Source organism: Pteropus alecto, unplaced genomic scaffold (assembly GCF_000325575.1).
Source record: "Pteropus alecto unplaced genomic scaffold, ASM32557v1 scaffold7, whole genome shotgun sequence".
Taxonomy (NCBI): domain Eukaryota; kingdom Metazoa; phylum Chordata; class Mammalia; order Chiroptera; family Pteropodidae; genus Pteropus; species Pteropus alecto.
In genome coordinates, this window is record NW_006494614.1 from 31,912,675 (window position 1) to 31,930,692 (window position 18,018).

Consider the following 18,018-nt stretch of genomic DNA (forward strand, 5'->3'; position numbering starts at 1 on the left):
ATAATTGCAGGTATTGAATACAACTTCTATGACTCAGGTACTGATTTTCTTTCAAGATTATGAATTTTCTAATAGCACATTCTGGATTGATAATTTAGTCAAATGGCAATGTTTTTGCCTTTCACATTTATTTCCTAGTTTAAAATATTTGTTTGAATTCTTCGGCAGGAAATTGAAATACGATTATTAACAACAAATTAATCCAGCCCGAAGGGAAGCTGGTTTGTGAAAGAAAATGTACACTTACTGATTTGTCTGCTTTTAAAGCTTCAAGAGCCAACTAATTATTGAGTGGCTAATGATTACACAAAAACAGTTACGAGGCTCTTTATTTCTATAGGAACATTACCATGAGACACTCATTATATCAGTATTGATGTACTAAGGGGTAGAAAGAGGAGCAAGGGTGGGTGGAGGTGGCAGGGATCTGCCCTGCATGGAGCAGGGTCTGCCCTGGTGAGGAGAAGCATATTACCACTGACATTATTTACAGTTGCCAGCCCATGGTATAATAAAAAGCAGACTGCCTTTTAGCCAATCTTAGCATTCTTTTTAAATTCTCTAGAGACAATGAGCTTCCTCAGTAACTGTGCCAGGGCAGGCAGTTCCCACTGCTACCTCCTTAGTTATGCCATTGCTTATCAGTACAGTAAATCAAATATTTTATTATGAGAAAAATCCTAAGTGAGAAAAGCAGGAGACAATTTTTATACATAATCTCAAGTACGATCTCAGTACACTGCATATGAATGGTCTATTTCAGAGGTCTATGTAAGGTATTAAAATGCCTACACATACATATGCACATGTAATTCTCTCTCTTACAAGGAAGAAAATTTCTAAATTTTATTCTCTTTAACCCTTTCCTGTGTTTTTTCCATATTTTCTATAAGAAATATGTGTGCTCTGATAATAAGAAAAAATAAACCCTTATTGTATACATTTGTTGAACTAGTAAATTGAACTAGGAAGCAAATACTATTGTATTTGCCAATAAATATTTTGAAGGTATTTTATCTATACCCAAATTTTTCTACTTTGAATCTTCAGGAAATGTCTCTATAATACTCTGATACCTAAAGAGTAAAAGCATGGAGAAAAAATCCAGACTCTTTCTAATACATAGGACACTCACATAAATAAATATCCATATACCTACAGAATTTTATTTATGTATTTTCCATGAATCTTTAGGCACGGCCCCCAAATATTAGCCTATAAACCACTTAGAGTGTTGCTTCTTCCACTTGTATGACCTAACAAATCACTTTGTACATTCCAGTGATTCCATAAGTATTTATAGAATTAGACTACATGTATACATAGTTGAAACTTGTTGTATAGAAATAAATTGTATTGACTTAAAATCAGATAGACATTTGAAAAAACTATAGCTATAAGGCCCCCAAAATCTTCCTTAAGATACAGAATTAAGTATGTAGTTACATATTTTTTTTCTGTTCTAGCAGGAAGTTGATGGCATATTCTATTCAAGAAGACATTGCGTTTTATAGTGAATTTTGGTCAGCTCCAGGCTATCATTAGCTTGATGGTGAGCATTATGCTAACATATTACAATCTGTTTTATATTTTCCTTTACATTTCAATTAACCAACAAAATGTTAATATATCCAAGATCAAGTTTGATGGCATCACTGACTAACTCAAAACATTTCACAACTTCTCACCATTCATATCCACAAAGCTGGATTGAAGGGTACTCACAATTTGATCTCAACCTACCTGCCTCATCAACTGCCACCTTCCTTTTTTTCCACCGAACTCTACTCCCCCGACATTCCCTGTTTGAAAATGCCAAGCTGTCCACCATACATCTCCTACTCAAAATTTATCCACTCCCAAATGACCTACAAAAAAAGTGACCTTCCCAGTTTCTTATTCTGTCTTTCACTCACCTGACCAGCATATGGAGTTGCTTAATGATTGCCTTTGGGCAGTTTACTTCTCAGGAGGTTATATAATCTGTTTATCAGGTTCTGGGTCAGCATCCAGTCAGTCTTTTTTTTATCTCACATTCTGTATTCACCCATTTCTTTGTATCTGAATCTTATCCAAGTTACTTCTAAAGCCATCCCTCACCTATGCCCTCAGAATCAGACTGATCTCCTCCAAGTCTAGTCACTCTGTGCTTAGATTCTAACGTGAACCCTAATCTCTATTTAGACATGTCTGTAGGTCTTGGTGGCTGGGGTTAGTGGTCAACTATCCCATGGCTGTGGTGAAAATGATAACTTAAAGCCTTTATAACTTGGTCTCTGTGTCTGCTTCTTAATTCCACTCTTCTGATGACTCTAACGCCAACTTCAAATGATAATGCCATCAATCTCATTGCTCAGGCCAAAATTTCTAGAGAAATCTTATATTCTTCAACTTATTTCACATCCCACATTTTACTGCCTTTAAAATATATTTCAAATCTAACCATCACTGCCACCATCCTGCCATCTAAGACACCATTATCTCACACTTGAATTATTTAAATAGCCTCTGATATACTTAATCTTAAGCACCTATTGTTAATTTGCAATACACAGCAGATGTACCTTCTTAAAATACAGCATATTTGAAATTATCATGTCTCTCTTTTGCTCAGAATTCTCCAGCGGCTCCCCATTTTGCACAGGGCATAAGCCATGGTCCTTATAATGGCTCATGAGGACCTCCATGATATGGTCTCCATGTTACCTCTCTGAACTCACCTACTCAACTCCCGTTTGCTTTCTTCGGTCCTCTCACTGTTCCTCTAACAAACAATGTTCTTGCCCTAAATCTTACTGTATGTCTAGTCAGCTCTGCCTGAAAATTGATGCATGGCTCATTCCCGCTCCTCAAATCTTGACTACAGTGTCGCTTTCTTGATGAGGGCTACTCTGAAAACTCTATTTTAAATTACAAACTAACTCCACCAGCACTCTTTATCCTCCTTACTCAACCATATTTATGGCTTCTTTTGTTTTTCTCCATAGCAGTCCTCATCTCTTATGCTTTTTATCTTCTCTCTCCTCATTTGTATGCTCCTTTCAAAGGTTGGGTTTCTTTTGGTACTTTATTCTCTTATATATCTCCCAAATTTGGAATAGTATCTGACATACAGTAGGCATTAAATAAATATTTGCTGAATAAATGAATAGGCTGCCATACTTTTCGCTCTTTAAGGCTAGCCAAAGACCGATTGATGCCTCTCATAGCTGAACCAAGCAGAAGACAAAGACAACTCCATTGTCTGACTGTCCTCTTATTTTTTCAAATTTTCCCTATATTCGAACTCAGAGAACTCATTTCTTTTCAGTGCTTCCTGATCTAATCTGCATTCTAGGTACTATTCCTCCTTTACTTATTATAACCTTCTGTCAGTTCCAAGTATATTACTTCTGACTTCTAATAGCACTTCTAAACCCTATAATGGCCTTGTACCCGGCTCATTTAGAAACCAATACTTCCACACCACCAACTGGTCTCAATCCTAAACCTCCTCAGCAAGGTCCTCCAATACCTCTATTTAGGAATACGTAGTCATTATTACTTTCCAATTATAATCATTGTGGATCATTACCACTGACTAGAGTCATACGTATCACAAGAAAGCAGATAATTCAACTGTAAAATATGAATGATGAAAGTACATATTTCACAGGGTAAGGTTGTAAAAGTCAATTTAAGGTAATGCAGGTGAAGTGCTTAACACAGTGTATGCCACATAAATGCTCAATAAATATTACCTGTTACTATTACTAAATTATATAATATAAATCCATTACTCAAAATCAGAACCCAGTTCCAGTCCTGATGATAAAAAACAACCAATTATTTTCAAAATAATTTGAAGAGTGACTAATTAGAAGACATGAATAATTGATATAAAAACATATACCACATGATGAATCTGTGGCGACTATAGAATAGCAGGCAGAATATTTTAAATACAAAATGTTAGTCTGGTATTACAGCCTTCGTCATCTCATAAAGGCTCCCATAGCTAACCTCCATTATATTTTATATCTCATTAGGAGGACAGATAAGTAAAGGAAAGCTATATCCCCTTATTCTTATAAAAAATTACTTTTGATAAAATGCCTCAATGTGTACCTGAGGCCCTAAACTTTTTATTACATTAAGCTGAAAGTTACCTTTTATTTATAACATTTTAAACAAGAATTCCTAGAATTGAGTTCTTGTCTTCCATGTTCCTTTCGCTCCCTTCTTTCCCCCTTCTCCTCTGCAGGATTATTATTTATTTTACTGGCTTGGCCCTAAAGGCATCTGAGTTTGTAAGACTGCTAAATTCTATCCCTATGAAATCTAGGTGTTATTTAGACATTAGGAAAACTCAATATTTTATGAATATAATTTTTATAACAATTAGCTTTGCCATTCCAACAAATTGCTAAAGGTCTGTTGTCAGAAAAATATTATAAATTTCAAAAAGGAACTAAATAAGTGTATGGTTTTACTTTAATCATGTAAGAGAAAGGAAAATGAGTAAATAGAAATTACTTAATGGGTGACCTTTAGATTTTACCTGAACACACTGTCTGGTAAAACATCTGAAACTTAAAATTACAGAAAATTTTAGGGTGTAATCAAGTTAAAAAAATCTTGTTTAACAGTTTTCTTTTTATTTTTCATACCCTTGAGGTTTTTGGTTTCAACAAAGCATAAAATAGCACCTTTATCGGGAAAGTAGAGTTTTTTAAGCTAAAAAGAATAACTACTATGGGCCTTAAATAATATTTATCATTTTTTAAATTATATCAGAAATATTTAATAAGTAACAATACTTCATAAACTAAAAGTTATTTGAACTAAATTTCGACACCAAATGGTAGGTCTATAATATGAAGTTTAAAAATTTACAAAACCTTGTTCTTTTTGTATAAATTTGAAACCCTTGTGTAATGTCTTTCTTTAAAAATCTAATAAAATTACCACTTTTAAAATTCTAGATGAAAATGAAAAGATTATTTCTTTTGGTCTATATACTTTGCCTGTCCTTGCCTTAGCTTTTCATAAGAGTGCTGTACTTTTTTAGATCTTCAGAATTTTATGTAAGAAAAGAATGGTTTAGAATTTTTTTCATCAACGCTAAACTGCTTTCCATAAAAGAAGATAACTTTTTTGTACTTTCTAAATATAAAAATATATCTCTCTCTTTAAGCTGTCTTCACAGGTCTTATTTTCAAACATACTTACGTTGAATCAGTACTTTTCTATTTTGAACATACTCAGGAATAACATTGAGAAAATGATGAGTTGCTCTATAACTAATGTAGTGTACACAACCATTATTTTATTTCAGAAATGTGTTTATTTTCAGGAATAGTAATTTCCCTAACAGCTAATAATCCTAGATGGCATTCCTAGTAAGATACTGTCTTGCTGAAATTGGTCATACATTGCTCTTAATTTTAAGGAACAAATGCCAAATCACAGTGATGTAAAAATACAGACTGATGGACTTTTTTTTTTTTTTAAACAAAATTAAGGTCTGTAATAATGTAAGAGGAGGAGGAGGTTAAGGAAGAGAAGTCATCTCAATACCATCCATAGGGCATTAAATGTGTGGTAGGTGTTATGTTAGGTATGACAGCTATTCCATTCTCATAAGGATACTATGGAATATTGGCATCTTCATTTTTCAGATGGCAAAAATAAAGCTCAGAGAGATTATAGTGTAATGTCTAATAGAAACAGCTGTTTTAGCTGGATTTACCCCAGTACTGACTCCAAGATTCAGGGCTTTCATACCATTCCATGAAGCCTCTTTTAAAAAGAGCATCATTTGAATTTGGGCAATTCAAAAAAAATAGAACTGTAGTTTTTTGCCCATAAAAGTCATCAAGTCAACCACAGAAGCCCAAATTCTATCTTGCGATAAAGTTAAAGAGTCCCTACATGGTATCTTCTTCCCTCTCCTCTCTTGCTTAAGTAATGGTGTTAAAAATTATATTCTTGATACCATCATGGTTATTGGTAGTAGTGGAAGAAGGGAGTATGTCAATGAACTGAGAAGAATATATAATGTATTTTCTCTCTGCATAGCACCAGGAGTCAGTGTAGAAAGAGTATTCCCATACAGAAGCAGAAATAGCATAGCAAAGTCAGTGCAATTTTAACAAGTTCACTCCCTCCCCCCTCTTCTCTCTCTCTCTCTCTCTCTCTCTCTCTCTCTCTCTCTCTCACACACACACACACACACACATTAACATAAAGTGTATTACATTCAGAAAAGAGGTGTTCAAATTAATATCACAGGATAGTAATGTCATTAAATTTGACTAAGCAAAAGATATTTCTTGGAAGAAACTAATTTTGACTCAAATTCAAAGAACAAAAGTATTCACAGTGAGAGCTGGAATAGAGAAGAGGCAGAGAGGAAATTCTCAACAAAGATTGGGAACATCAGGTGAAAGATGATCTCAGTCTAATAAAGGCACTGATAAATATATAAATATCACTTAGCTGGGCAGGATACGGTTGCAAAGTCATGCAGACGGAAGTGACACACTATGACACAAAATTTATTCATATAATGAACTAATTCAGCAAGGAGTATAACATTGAAACAAGTGAGTTGCTATGCGCTATTAGAGATTTAGATGGAAACATTAGATTTAAAAAACACTCAAAGTCTTTACTTTATATCTTTCCCAAACTAAATGAAGATACCTGGGGACATGCGATGACTTGTAGAATGCATACTTAGTGGTAAAGCCCTGGTATCAAGCCTCTAGTCTAGCACTACTTTTTTAATACCAGTAAAAGATCAGGAAACTCCCTCATCATCTGTTCACCTTTCCAGTTGCAGCCATAGGGCCAGCTGATAGTTAATGTTTCTCTGTATTACTAATAACTCCCTACGCCAAAAAAGACACACCCAGGAACAGTGACTCAGGGAGGAACCAAGACCTGAATGCAGGAAATGCAGTACAGAGCAACTCAGGAATTACTCTGCCCTAATTCTCACTAGACTTTTGCTTATGTGTCTCCTTGAGTCTATATTTCACAAGAGTAAGATTCACATCTCACAGGAGCAGCTAGCCTAGAATTAGGAAACAGAGAGGGAAATAGCATTCTGGTTAAACATTTACATATTCAAGACTATCAGAAGTTATAATTTATGGATATCTACTACTCAGTGGCTAGGAGAAAAATTACTTTAATGAAAGATTACTTTTTAAAAGTAATTAGAGAGGATACTGTCTTAAGAGGCATTCACAGTAATTAGGAATACATGCATATATCATCTTGGGAACACCTCCTGAGAGACAAATAATAACCTGGGAAAAGTCTTACTAGACACTATCAGACTTTACAAAGTTGACCCAAATGTAATTATGTCAATCACATAGTGAAAAATAGAAAGGGGTTAGAAAAAGAGCCAGTAAATATAGGCCTTTTAAGCACAAGATGTTAAGTGCAATTAGATTTTACCAAAGGAAAAATTCTCAAGTAACAAAATAAGTAAGCATACAGATAAAGAAAAGAAAAGAAAAAGAAAGCAAAAGAGAATTTTAAAAACCCTCTAAATAACTTCTAAGTGACAACTAGAAAAAATAAATGAATCAATAAAAACAAATCTATAGATTTCTAAAATATTATAAAAGCAGAATGATTCAGGGATTATATTACTTAAGATAGAAACTGTGAAGATTAATAAACAGAGCCTTAAATTGGAGTTGGGAGGGCCTGCAGGGGGAGCACTCTTGTCTCACTTCTCATTGTCAGTCCCCAAACAGAAAGACACTTATTTTCCATTTCAAACAGGAAGATGATTTTCTACTACTCCAGCAGAAAAGAGGATCTTCTCTTTGCCCAGCAACCACTCAACCAATGAAAACTGTTACTACTCAGACAATGAAAGCCACTAAACTTCAAATTCTCAGTTTCTTCCAATGGACTTTGTTTACGACATGCCTTCTGAGTCCCCATTTCCTCTATAAAAGAATGTTTCTCTCCTTTATTCTCTGGACTTAAGCATGGTTTGCCACTAGACCGCATGTCCCAAATTTCAATTCTTTGTTGTCCTGAATAAACAAATTTTCATTGAAGAAATCACTAGCTATTTGTTTAAGGTCAACGAATCAAACTTATATAAATTAGTGAAATTCAGAAACGAAACATTTCCAGTATAGATAGATAAGATATAATATCATTTTTATTTCCTCTCTCAAGGGACTAGAAGGTTCACTTGGTGGTTATGATCAGACTTCAAATATTTGCACCTCTAAAAAATTGGTTTTGGATTCTTTTTCTTATTTTAAGACTTTTTCATAAGTACCTTACCTCAACTGCAAACAGGCAGTGAAAATATATTTAAAGTTTTCTCTGACATGGCTTTCTGGTTTCTGCTTTGCTGATTGCTGGCCCCTACTTGTTTGGCCTCATAACTCTAGAGATTCATAATGTTGACTCTCAGAAGAATCTCCCAGAGAAATGTGGAGGCAAGAAACTTTCTTCTATCCATTAAAAGATACATTATTCAAATATTTTATGAAAAGAAAAAGGTCACGCTCTTTAAAATGACATGACAATTCATTGAGTTACCAATAAAGAGAATTTATCTTCTGAAAATAGTTTATCCTGGTAACTAATAGGCTTCCATTAATTCTGAAGGATTATAAGAACCTGACTTTTGCTGAGTAAATAATAATCATGAAAACCACAATTAATCTTTAAAAAGCAATGTTTTGACAAGCTTCCACTTCATAATAATATTTGCTCTTATTTTAAATTTTTTTATAGGACCTTGTCTGGTTATGAGTTAAATAGTCTAAAATCTTAGGAAAAGGGGTCAATAACTTTTTTATTTCTGGAGTACTGGATCATTCAAAAATCTTTAAGTAAACAGTGACATATGAATTTTCAAAAATACTTCAGAAATATACATTCCATGCATATTCTAGCCTATTCGACCTCAATATTTATTGCATCTGGGGAGAAACTAACATATTTTCCAATGCTTTTGGAAAAAAAAAAGTTATCAGTTATGATTTATGTTCATTTGCAATATGTGCAATTTATAAGGTTCAAATAATTCTCTCTCTTTGAATTCACCTTGGATATTTATACAAATTGAATAAAATTTTAAAAATTCCTTTCTTATTTTATGTCACTTTGATTTTGTGAAAGAGAAGAATAACATTGTGCTACTGTTTTATGGAATGGACTTCGAGTTCTTCAGCTTGTTAATGCAAGTCGGAGTTCCCAACAGATGATGACCAGGCAAAGGATATTACTTCTAGAGTCTCTCTAAATAAATAGCTGCCACATTAAAAAAAGGAAAATACATGAGTCATAATTAATATTCAGTTTCCAGTGAGTGCTAGCCCAAGAACACATGGTATCTCCTGAATTTCATTTTTCATTACAAAAATGCAGTCTCTCAAAGGAAACACGCTGTGGTGTAGGCTGATGAATTCATAACTAAGTTACCATCATAATAACATTAATCTTTACTAATGTGTTTTTCAATTTTCAGTTAACAATACTGTGGTTCAAAAATATACTGTGTTCCCAAACAGAAATTAGAAAATATTGGCACTTGATATTTGTTAATTTTACTTTTACAAGAACTCGTATATAGTCTTAAATTTTGTTCTGTTGTTTTACAAAATATAATTGTATAATTTGTTCACAGAGCACAAGATAGTACAGTATTAAAAATATTCATGGTTCAATTCAGAAAATTTAACTGAAAGTTCAATTCATTCAATAAAAATTTGAACACCTGCCGTGGGCCTGACTCTACAGTTAATTTTTAACAATTGAAATAGGTTATTAGTGCTTTCTTTAATACAATCCTGCTAAAAGAGTTAACATAGCTAAAAAGTCAGGTTATTTTGAGCTCAAAGGGTTTGAGGGAAAAAAAATCACCTTATTTTTGCCAAGCCTACATTTGACATCAGCTTCAGAACATTGTGTCTCCCTAACATAATTGCGAAGCTTTTAGTTGCTTGTCTCGCAATCAATCATGCCATTGTGGTATTCAAGGGTCTTGTATTTCTGTATTTCATAAATGTATGCTTTTCAAGCATTTCTGGGTCTTATTAACACAAAAGAAAGCAACTTCATGTATGTGTGCATCTAAGGTCTCTTTAGATCTAAATCTCTATATTGTACAGTATCCATAACTAAGAACTAGACATAACATTTTATCCATATATTTTAAACCTCTAGGTTGAGCTGCATTAACAGCTAAGGAAATTTTGTTATTCTCCAAATTGCCTATCATGCTGCTGATGGGGAGAAAGTAATACATTCTCATAAAAACTAACACATTCCTACATAGAAAATTCTCAATAATTTTTATTTAATTGATTAAAAGAAAAATTTTTACCAATTAATATGAGTTCTAAAACAGGATTTCTGAGATTTATAAGCCAACACAAATATTTAATAAAGAGCATTGAGGCCCTAAAATGTTAAGTAACTCTTAATTCAGTATTTTACATTTTCATGCCCGATTTCAGGGGTCCTCAACCCCCAGGGCCATGGATTGGTACTGGTCTGTGGCCTGTTAGAAACTGGGGTGTACAGCTGGAGGTGAGCACAGGGCAGGCAAGCGAAGCTTCATCTATTTGCAGCCACTCCACAGCATCACTGCCTCAGCTCCACCTCAGCTCCACTTCAGCTTATCAGGCATTTTTTTTTTTTAGGTAAGGCAACCCATGGTTGACCTCACAGATTGCAAGGACCTTGTCAGTTTACAATCCCTTAATTTTTTTATTTTTTATTTTTTTACACCTACAGCACCTGGTCTTCCTAGGTGGTCTCCCATCCAAATACTAATCAGGCCCAACCCATCAGGCATTAAATCCTCATAGGAGCACTGGTCCTTGTTGCCAAAAAGGTTGGGGACCACTGCCTGATTTTGTACGGTTTCCACACAATTCAAAAAATGAATAAGTAAATCTATGGTTTATTTAATAGCATAAACTATATCCAGAGAAAGAATTAAGGCTCAGTCTTGTTGAGGACAAAGAAAATTTCACCAAATTTACCGATAACATATTACCTTTCAGAGATTAAGGAAAATGTAAGTGCTTTGGACTTATAAATGCATCAAATCATCATCTCATTCACAGTTCACACACCTTTTCCGTCCTTCATGGGCATAAGGTCTCTTAGATGTATATATATATTATGAAGAGAAGAAAATCTCCATGTTTAGCAAGGACCTAACACCACTCTTTCAGATATATGTAAAATATGGGAAGTACAACCTTTCTATGTATCCATATGTATATTTCCTGAAAATAATAAGCATGATCCATACACATAGAGATTATTTTAACACACGTGTGTTATACTAGCCTGGTACTTTTCTGCACGTTTCAATTTTTTTCATTTAGAAATAGGAATATCATTACCTTTCTTGCTTCTTTTATCATCTTCCGAATTGTTTCCTTAATTGTCAGTAGCTGTGCTCTTGGTGGATGAAAGAGGAGGTCTATGTGGGTTCCTCCTAAGAGTCCAGGCATCACATACGGCCAGCCTAAATCAAGATTTGGAGCTTCCACATCAGACTCAATGGGCCAGTAAGTCCCGGAAGATGAGGTATCATCGCAGGAATTATCAGTATTATCGGTACCATGTGATGTACTATGTGCAACTTTCTGGACGTTTTTCAAAATATAATTAATTTCTTCCTCAGCTAAAAAGTCCGATACTCGTTCCTTGGCAAGAAATTCTTGGTATGCTTCTAACCCATGTTCAATCAGCAAATCGATGGCTACTCGATACCATTCCTTATAGTGAGGCTCAATGTAATTGTCTGATTTACACTCATCATTCAATGAGGACAGCATTGATGAGGTCTCCATGCTTGCAAGTGTTTTTCAACAGCACATTCAAATGTCCATTTGTGCAGCAACAAGAGGTATCTGGGTGTTTGAAAAGAAGGAAATCAAGATCAGTTAGAAGTCTTGTAATCAAGTTTTATAATCCATGTCAGCTATTATTTTTACATTTACTAATTTCCACTACCCATAGCTCAATCTAACATACATTTCATATCCAAAGTGACATTAATTGTACCATAATTCAAATAGCTACCACAAATAGATTTCTTTTTGTAGACTGCTAGTTGATTTATCGTTTCCAAGGTACCTCTACTTTCAATTTCTTACCTAAGGAAATACACCTTCCTTATCTGACATACATAAAGTTCATCCTTCTCTAATCTGAGACTACACAAAGTGGTATCGGTTTCTATAAGACTTTCAGATTTTGGTTTTAAAATATTTTAAAACAATTAGAATATAATCAGTACCTGGCCAGCCATTAATACAAGGCTTTACTGAGTACTTGTTATGTAAATAATCACATACTGATGAAATATAAAAAGATCAAAACCCTTGCTTTCCAGGAATTTATTAACTAGCTGAAGAGGTAAAACACACATACGAAACTATTATCACTTTGAACAAAGCCATATATTGCTAAGGGCCAAAATGAGTACTACATGTCATCAACGTGTTCAGATAAAAGAAAGTAGAAATCAATATGGAATAAACAAGTTAAGGATAGCCCTGTGCAGGAGGTAGGCTTCAGCTGAACCTGGGGTAGTGATTAAGAATATGATCAAATGGCAAAAACAAATATTTTAATCTCACGCGAGAGTGAAAATCAAGCAAAAACACAGAACGAGTATAAGCTTGTACATTCAAGACAGTGAAAAAACTTGGTCTGCTAGAAAGCAGGTTCCTTTCAGCAGTAGGAGATAATGTTGATAGACATGATGGAACCAGGTGTGGAGGGACACAGGCTATTTCTGTGATTCAGCAAAACTTGTTTTTAAAACAACTAGTCTGGCAGTATCAGAGGGAATGGAGAAGAGACAAGTAGATACGAGAGTCTTTCAACATTCAAATAGCCAACGAAGAGGTGACAAGAGTATTCAATAGATGATTCAAAGAAAGAACTCCTAAGATTTGATGGTTTGACAGCATATAGGTGATGAAGAAATTTAAGACATCAAAGATAATTCAGAGATCTCTCTGAGGAATCAAAATCTGCCTTTTCAAGCTCACAGCCTATCTGTCATAATGCCAACAAAATGCTATTCATTCAATCGCTCACTGTGTGAGATAGTGGACTGGACTTTAGCGCAAAAAAAAAAAAAAAAAAGGGACTTTCCAGTCTTTTGAAGTCATGATCTCCATTGTGTGGATTCAAACGAAATACAATTCTATGATGTGCTTACAAGCACAAAGAGCTAATTTCACCAAAAACATCTTTGTTAGAGGCGCTGCTCTAATTTTAAATTTTCCACTTAACAGCCTCTTCAGACTCAGATCTGCCAAAATTCAAATCTGATTTGGGATGGTAACCCAGGAAGCCATTATCTTTATATACACATTAGCTCAAAATACATAATAGGAGTCACTAATCATATAGCGAAGTTGTGATGAAATAGACAACAGGGCCACAAGTTCTGCTGGGCAGGACAGGATCAGAAAAGATCCATCATATACTAAGGCAGAGCTGAGAAGTAAGAAAAATAGAGTCCACTTTACTGTTTTAGTGGAGACAATCCTGTCCCTATCCCTAGTCTCAGAAGTTTTACCAAGACGGTCTAATAGTATAGAAAGCCTAAAGATTAAATCTGACATAAGAATAAAAACAGAACACGTTCATGCTACTGGCATGTAGTGTGTGGAGGCCAGGGATGTTGCTAAACATATTTCAGTGCACGGACAGCCACCCAGATTACGGAATTATCTGGCCCAAAATGTCAATAGTGCCAAGCTTGAGAAATCTTCACGGACTTGCTCATTTTATATGCATGATGTCATAGTAATGACCTTTTCAATGTCCATTAAAATTCATTTTTGCATATGATGCTCATTTATAACAAAGAAAAAAGGTTTCTGTTTAACAGAAGCAATCCATTTAAAGTATACTTCCTAAGGTTTAGCGAGATGTGATTTTCATTTGATAATTCTAGTCTATGTGGGTCAAAGCATCCAGTGATCACATGAAAATCACATTTATTATTTGTACTTGTTAAAAATGGTAGGTGACTGCTGGTTGTTCAAAAAAAAAAATCTTAAGTTTCCTTAGCACTTATTTATTACTTTTTACAATTTCACTTTTTGACTTCCTATAATATGTGACATTAAACATCTATTACATATTTGGAAATTAAAATGCGCAAGAAACTGTATTTGTTTCTGAGCATTATCTATCAAATATATACTTTGCAACTGCAAAGAATTCATTCTTGAACTATGAGTAAACTAAGAAATCATAGAGATCAAAAGAACTATGAAAGCAAAACTATAAAAGTATAGGTGAAAAATTAATTACAAAGGCAAAAACAAAGATGAGAAAAAAAGTGAAACACTATAGGACTAATCAAATAGCAATGCCAGCTGGAGAGAATGCCAGAAAACACATCATAGAAAAAATGCAATAGCTATGAGCATGGAAGTTGATACAGTATGTACAAGAGTTAAAATACTGTCTTACTGGAGAGGTAATACTCTACTGTCTAGAGATACGCATTTATCACAAGAGCTGTTTACAAGGGATACTTGTGAAAGAACCATCTACAAAACAAATTTCAAGGGGGAACACCAAGGTAATGGCACTTACATAAATGAGTACTACTATAAAATAGCACCTGTATTTAGATAAAGACCTAACATTGAATTCTCAAGAGTTCAATCACTGAACATGTAAAGGGCTTAATTTGAGAACAAAATTAATTGGGTATGCCTTTCAATATATAAAAGAATATTATTTTATTAATAACCATTAAAAACTCCTAGAAAGGATATTAACATACACAATAGAGTTAATGAGAAGAGAAAAATAATATGCTGATGTTATGTAAAAGCTGAGCAGGCTGCTAGGCTCATCTACTTGTTAAGTGACCTACTCTAGAAAAAATACCCTTGTAAAATATAAGATTCCATTCACACTTCAAAACAATTACAAATTATAGTTGATATTGAATCTTTAGTGTCATTGGTGGAAAGTAGTTTCGCCAAGTATTGAATCTGTAAACACAAAGGATACAAAATGAAGCATAAAACACAGATTTCAAAAACAGTTTGGCAGTTTCCTTTATAAAACTAAATATGCAAATGACATACAATGCAGCAATTGCCCTCTTGAAATTTATCCTAGAGAAATTAAAACTTATCTTCACACAAAAATTTGTACATAAATGTTCACAGTGGCTTGACTCCTAATGGCCCCAAACTAGAAACAACTCGAATATCCTTCAACAGGTGAATATTAAACAAACTGTGGTACTATCATACTATGGAATACTACTCAGCAATAACATGAACAAATTTGATACAGGGTGAAACAGATGAATATCCAGAGAATTATGCTGAGTGAAAAAAAAAATTCTCAAAAATTACATGCTGCATGATTCTATTTATATATTATTCTTAAAATGACAAAATTATAGAAATGGAGATCACATTAGTGGTTGCCAGGGCTCACCTCATTGAGTCATTCTGAGGAAGGTGTATGGAAGGAAGGAAGTAGATGTGCCTCTAAAATGACAACAGGAATGAGTTTTGTAGTGATAGAAATGTTCTGTATCTTGACAGTGTCAAAGTCAATGTACAATTCAGACATAATATTATAGTTTTGCGAGATGTTGCCACTGGGGGGAAACTGAGTACAGGATACAAGGAATCCTTCTGAATTATTTCTCTCAACTGCTTGTGAATCAACAACAATCTCAAAATAATAAAAGTTTAACTAAAAAAAAAAAATCATACTGATGACCAATTTCATGTGCCTTGAATAGAAAACAAAAACAAAATAATATATAACATAGAAGGTGAGAGATTGTTTGTAGGGTCAGACTGCCAAGTTCGAAACCAGCTTCTCCAATAATTGTAAAGCTTGTGGAAAAGTAACCTATGTCCAGAGCCTCAGTTTGGTCATGTGTAAAAAGGATAACAGCAGACTTCATCTCACTGAGTCATTCTAAGAAATAAATGAGGTAATTCATTTAAAGTATTTAGCTTTTAACATTATCATCGAATATTTGGCTTTTAACATTATCATCATCCTCATTATTATTTTATATTTTAACAACCCGTTACAGTGTAAGTGCTATAAAGTTACAAAAAGGTTTGATCATAAGAGTTTTTTAAGATTCAAAAAAAGTTAGTGGTCTGTCATACTATCAATAGTCATTCATTATTTCATCAACTGCGATATTAAACAAACAGCCAAACCTAGGGTCAATTTGTTTATGATTTCTAATAAGAGGAGATTCTCTGAAAAGACTTCTGAGACAATAAGTCAATGGAAAAATGCTTCAAAGAGAAATTACAATGTTCTTAAATCACAAATAGTCTGAGGTTATAATTACTAAAGTGCAAGCAGATGACCCAAAATCAAGACTCTGAAAGAAATCCAAACAAGGATCACAGATGCTAATATTTCTGAGGTCTCTTTTCCAACTGCTGTCTTAGACTGTTTCTATTTAACTACTGAAAGCTGTTATAGGTTGAACTCCAACAAAATGAATTCAGGTACAAACCCTCAATACCATGAATGTGATATTATTTGAAAATAGAGTCTTCTCTGTAGATATATTCAAGTTAAGATGAGGGCATATTCAATTAGAGTGGGACTCAATCCATTATGACTGGTGTCCTTACAAGGAGAGTTGATACAGACAAACACATGGGTACAACATCAAGTAATCACAGAGGCAGAGATTGGAACACTACAAATTATTAGCAACACCAAAGTTAAGAGAAAGGCCTGGAACAGATTCGTTTCTAGAGCCTTCAAAGAGGGCATAGTCCTGATTACAGCTTGATTTAGGACTATGTACTGGCCTCCAGAACTCTGAGAGAATAAGTTCTGATTAAAAAAAAAAAAAAAAAAATTGTTGTTTTATTTTGTTACAGCAGCATTAGGAGGCTAATAGAAATGCATATAAAAATCGTTCTTATTTTTAAACCTTAAGAATTTAAAACAAAGGAACTTTTAAAAGAATTAATTTTCCATCCAGAAATTATTTCAAGTATTGACATAACTTCAATGTTGAGCAAATTTTATTTTAGTCTTTTAAATACTGACAAAATAATCTCAAATCAACCTTTTTTGGGGGGTAATTGACTTTATAAAGTATATCGAAATGTCTACCTACAGAATTTGAGAAAATGTTTTATAGATTGTTTAAGAATATCTCTGTCTCATAAAATCATAATCTATGGTATACAACAGTTGAAAATTCTATCTCTTCTTGCTTCTAATTTTTAGCTGCCAACATTGTATTTGAATTTGATAACCAGAAATTTAAGATGACAATTAAAACATTAAAGAAGCTACTATTAAATTAAAAATTCACTATAATACTCAAGTTGTCAAGTACAATTTGATATCTAATTAGGTATCCAAACTAATTAAAAAATTCTAAGCTGGCTTCATAATAACACTTATAACAAAATGGCCTGACGGCACAGATTACAGTCTTCCAAAGTATAATTTTCAGAAAGGCAAGGATTACATGAACATACAGCACACTCAGTCACAGGATGCTGAGTGCAAACTTCTCCATATGTAGATCACCAAAAGAATCACCTATTTCAACAAACTTACAAAAAGGACAAACCTAAATATTCCAATTAATTTTATAAATCTCAATTTTATAAATCCCAAATGAATATTCTGTTTACTGAATAGAATTTCTTAATTTCCTTAATTTCTATTAATTGGGGAATGGGGTGACGATACTGCTTACACACTAAAATAATTCAATGGTTTGTTTATACTGACTTAATATATTTGTTGACCGCAGTTCATCTGATAGTTCAGATGTAAGAATATAAAGGCCCCCAGTATATGTTAATGACATTAAAACATAATCATTCACTATCATTTGGAAGCACCGAGAAATTTCTGTAGAGAAATTCAGAGAAAAAATAAACCTTTTACTCTGAGAACACATACTCAATAATCCAAATTGCAGAGGAATGTATGACTTAAAATGCAATTGAAATGAAAGCA

At 33.7% G+C, this 18,018-nt stretch overlaps 1 protein-coding gene across 1 annotated transcript in view; it reads right to left on the bottom strand.

Annotated features, from left to right (window-relative positions):
* FAM83B (family with sequence similarity 83 member B) overlaps positions 1-11,886 on the bottom strand; it is a 56,074-nt gene extending 44,188 nt beyond the window's left edge. Inside the window, exon 1 of the mRNA XM_006926428.2 lies at positions 11,391-11,886. Within this exon, the coding sequence (XP_006926490.1) occupies positions 11,391-11,843 (453 nt within the window). The 5' untranslated portion in view covers positions 11,844-11,886. The remainder of the gene's footprint in view (positions 1-11,390) is intronic.
* Between the last annotated feature and the right edge of the window lie 6,132 nt (positions 11,887-18,018).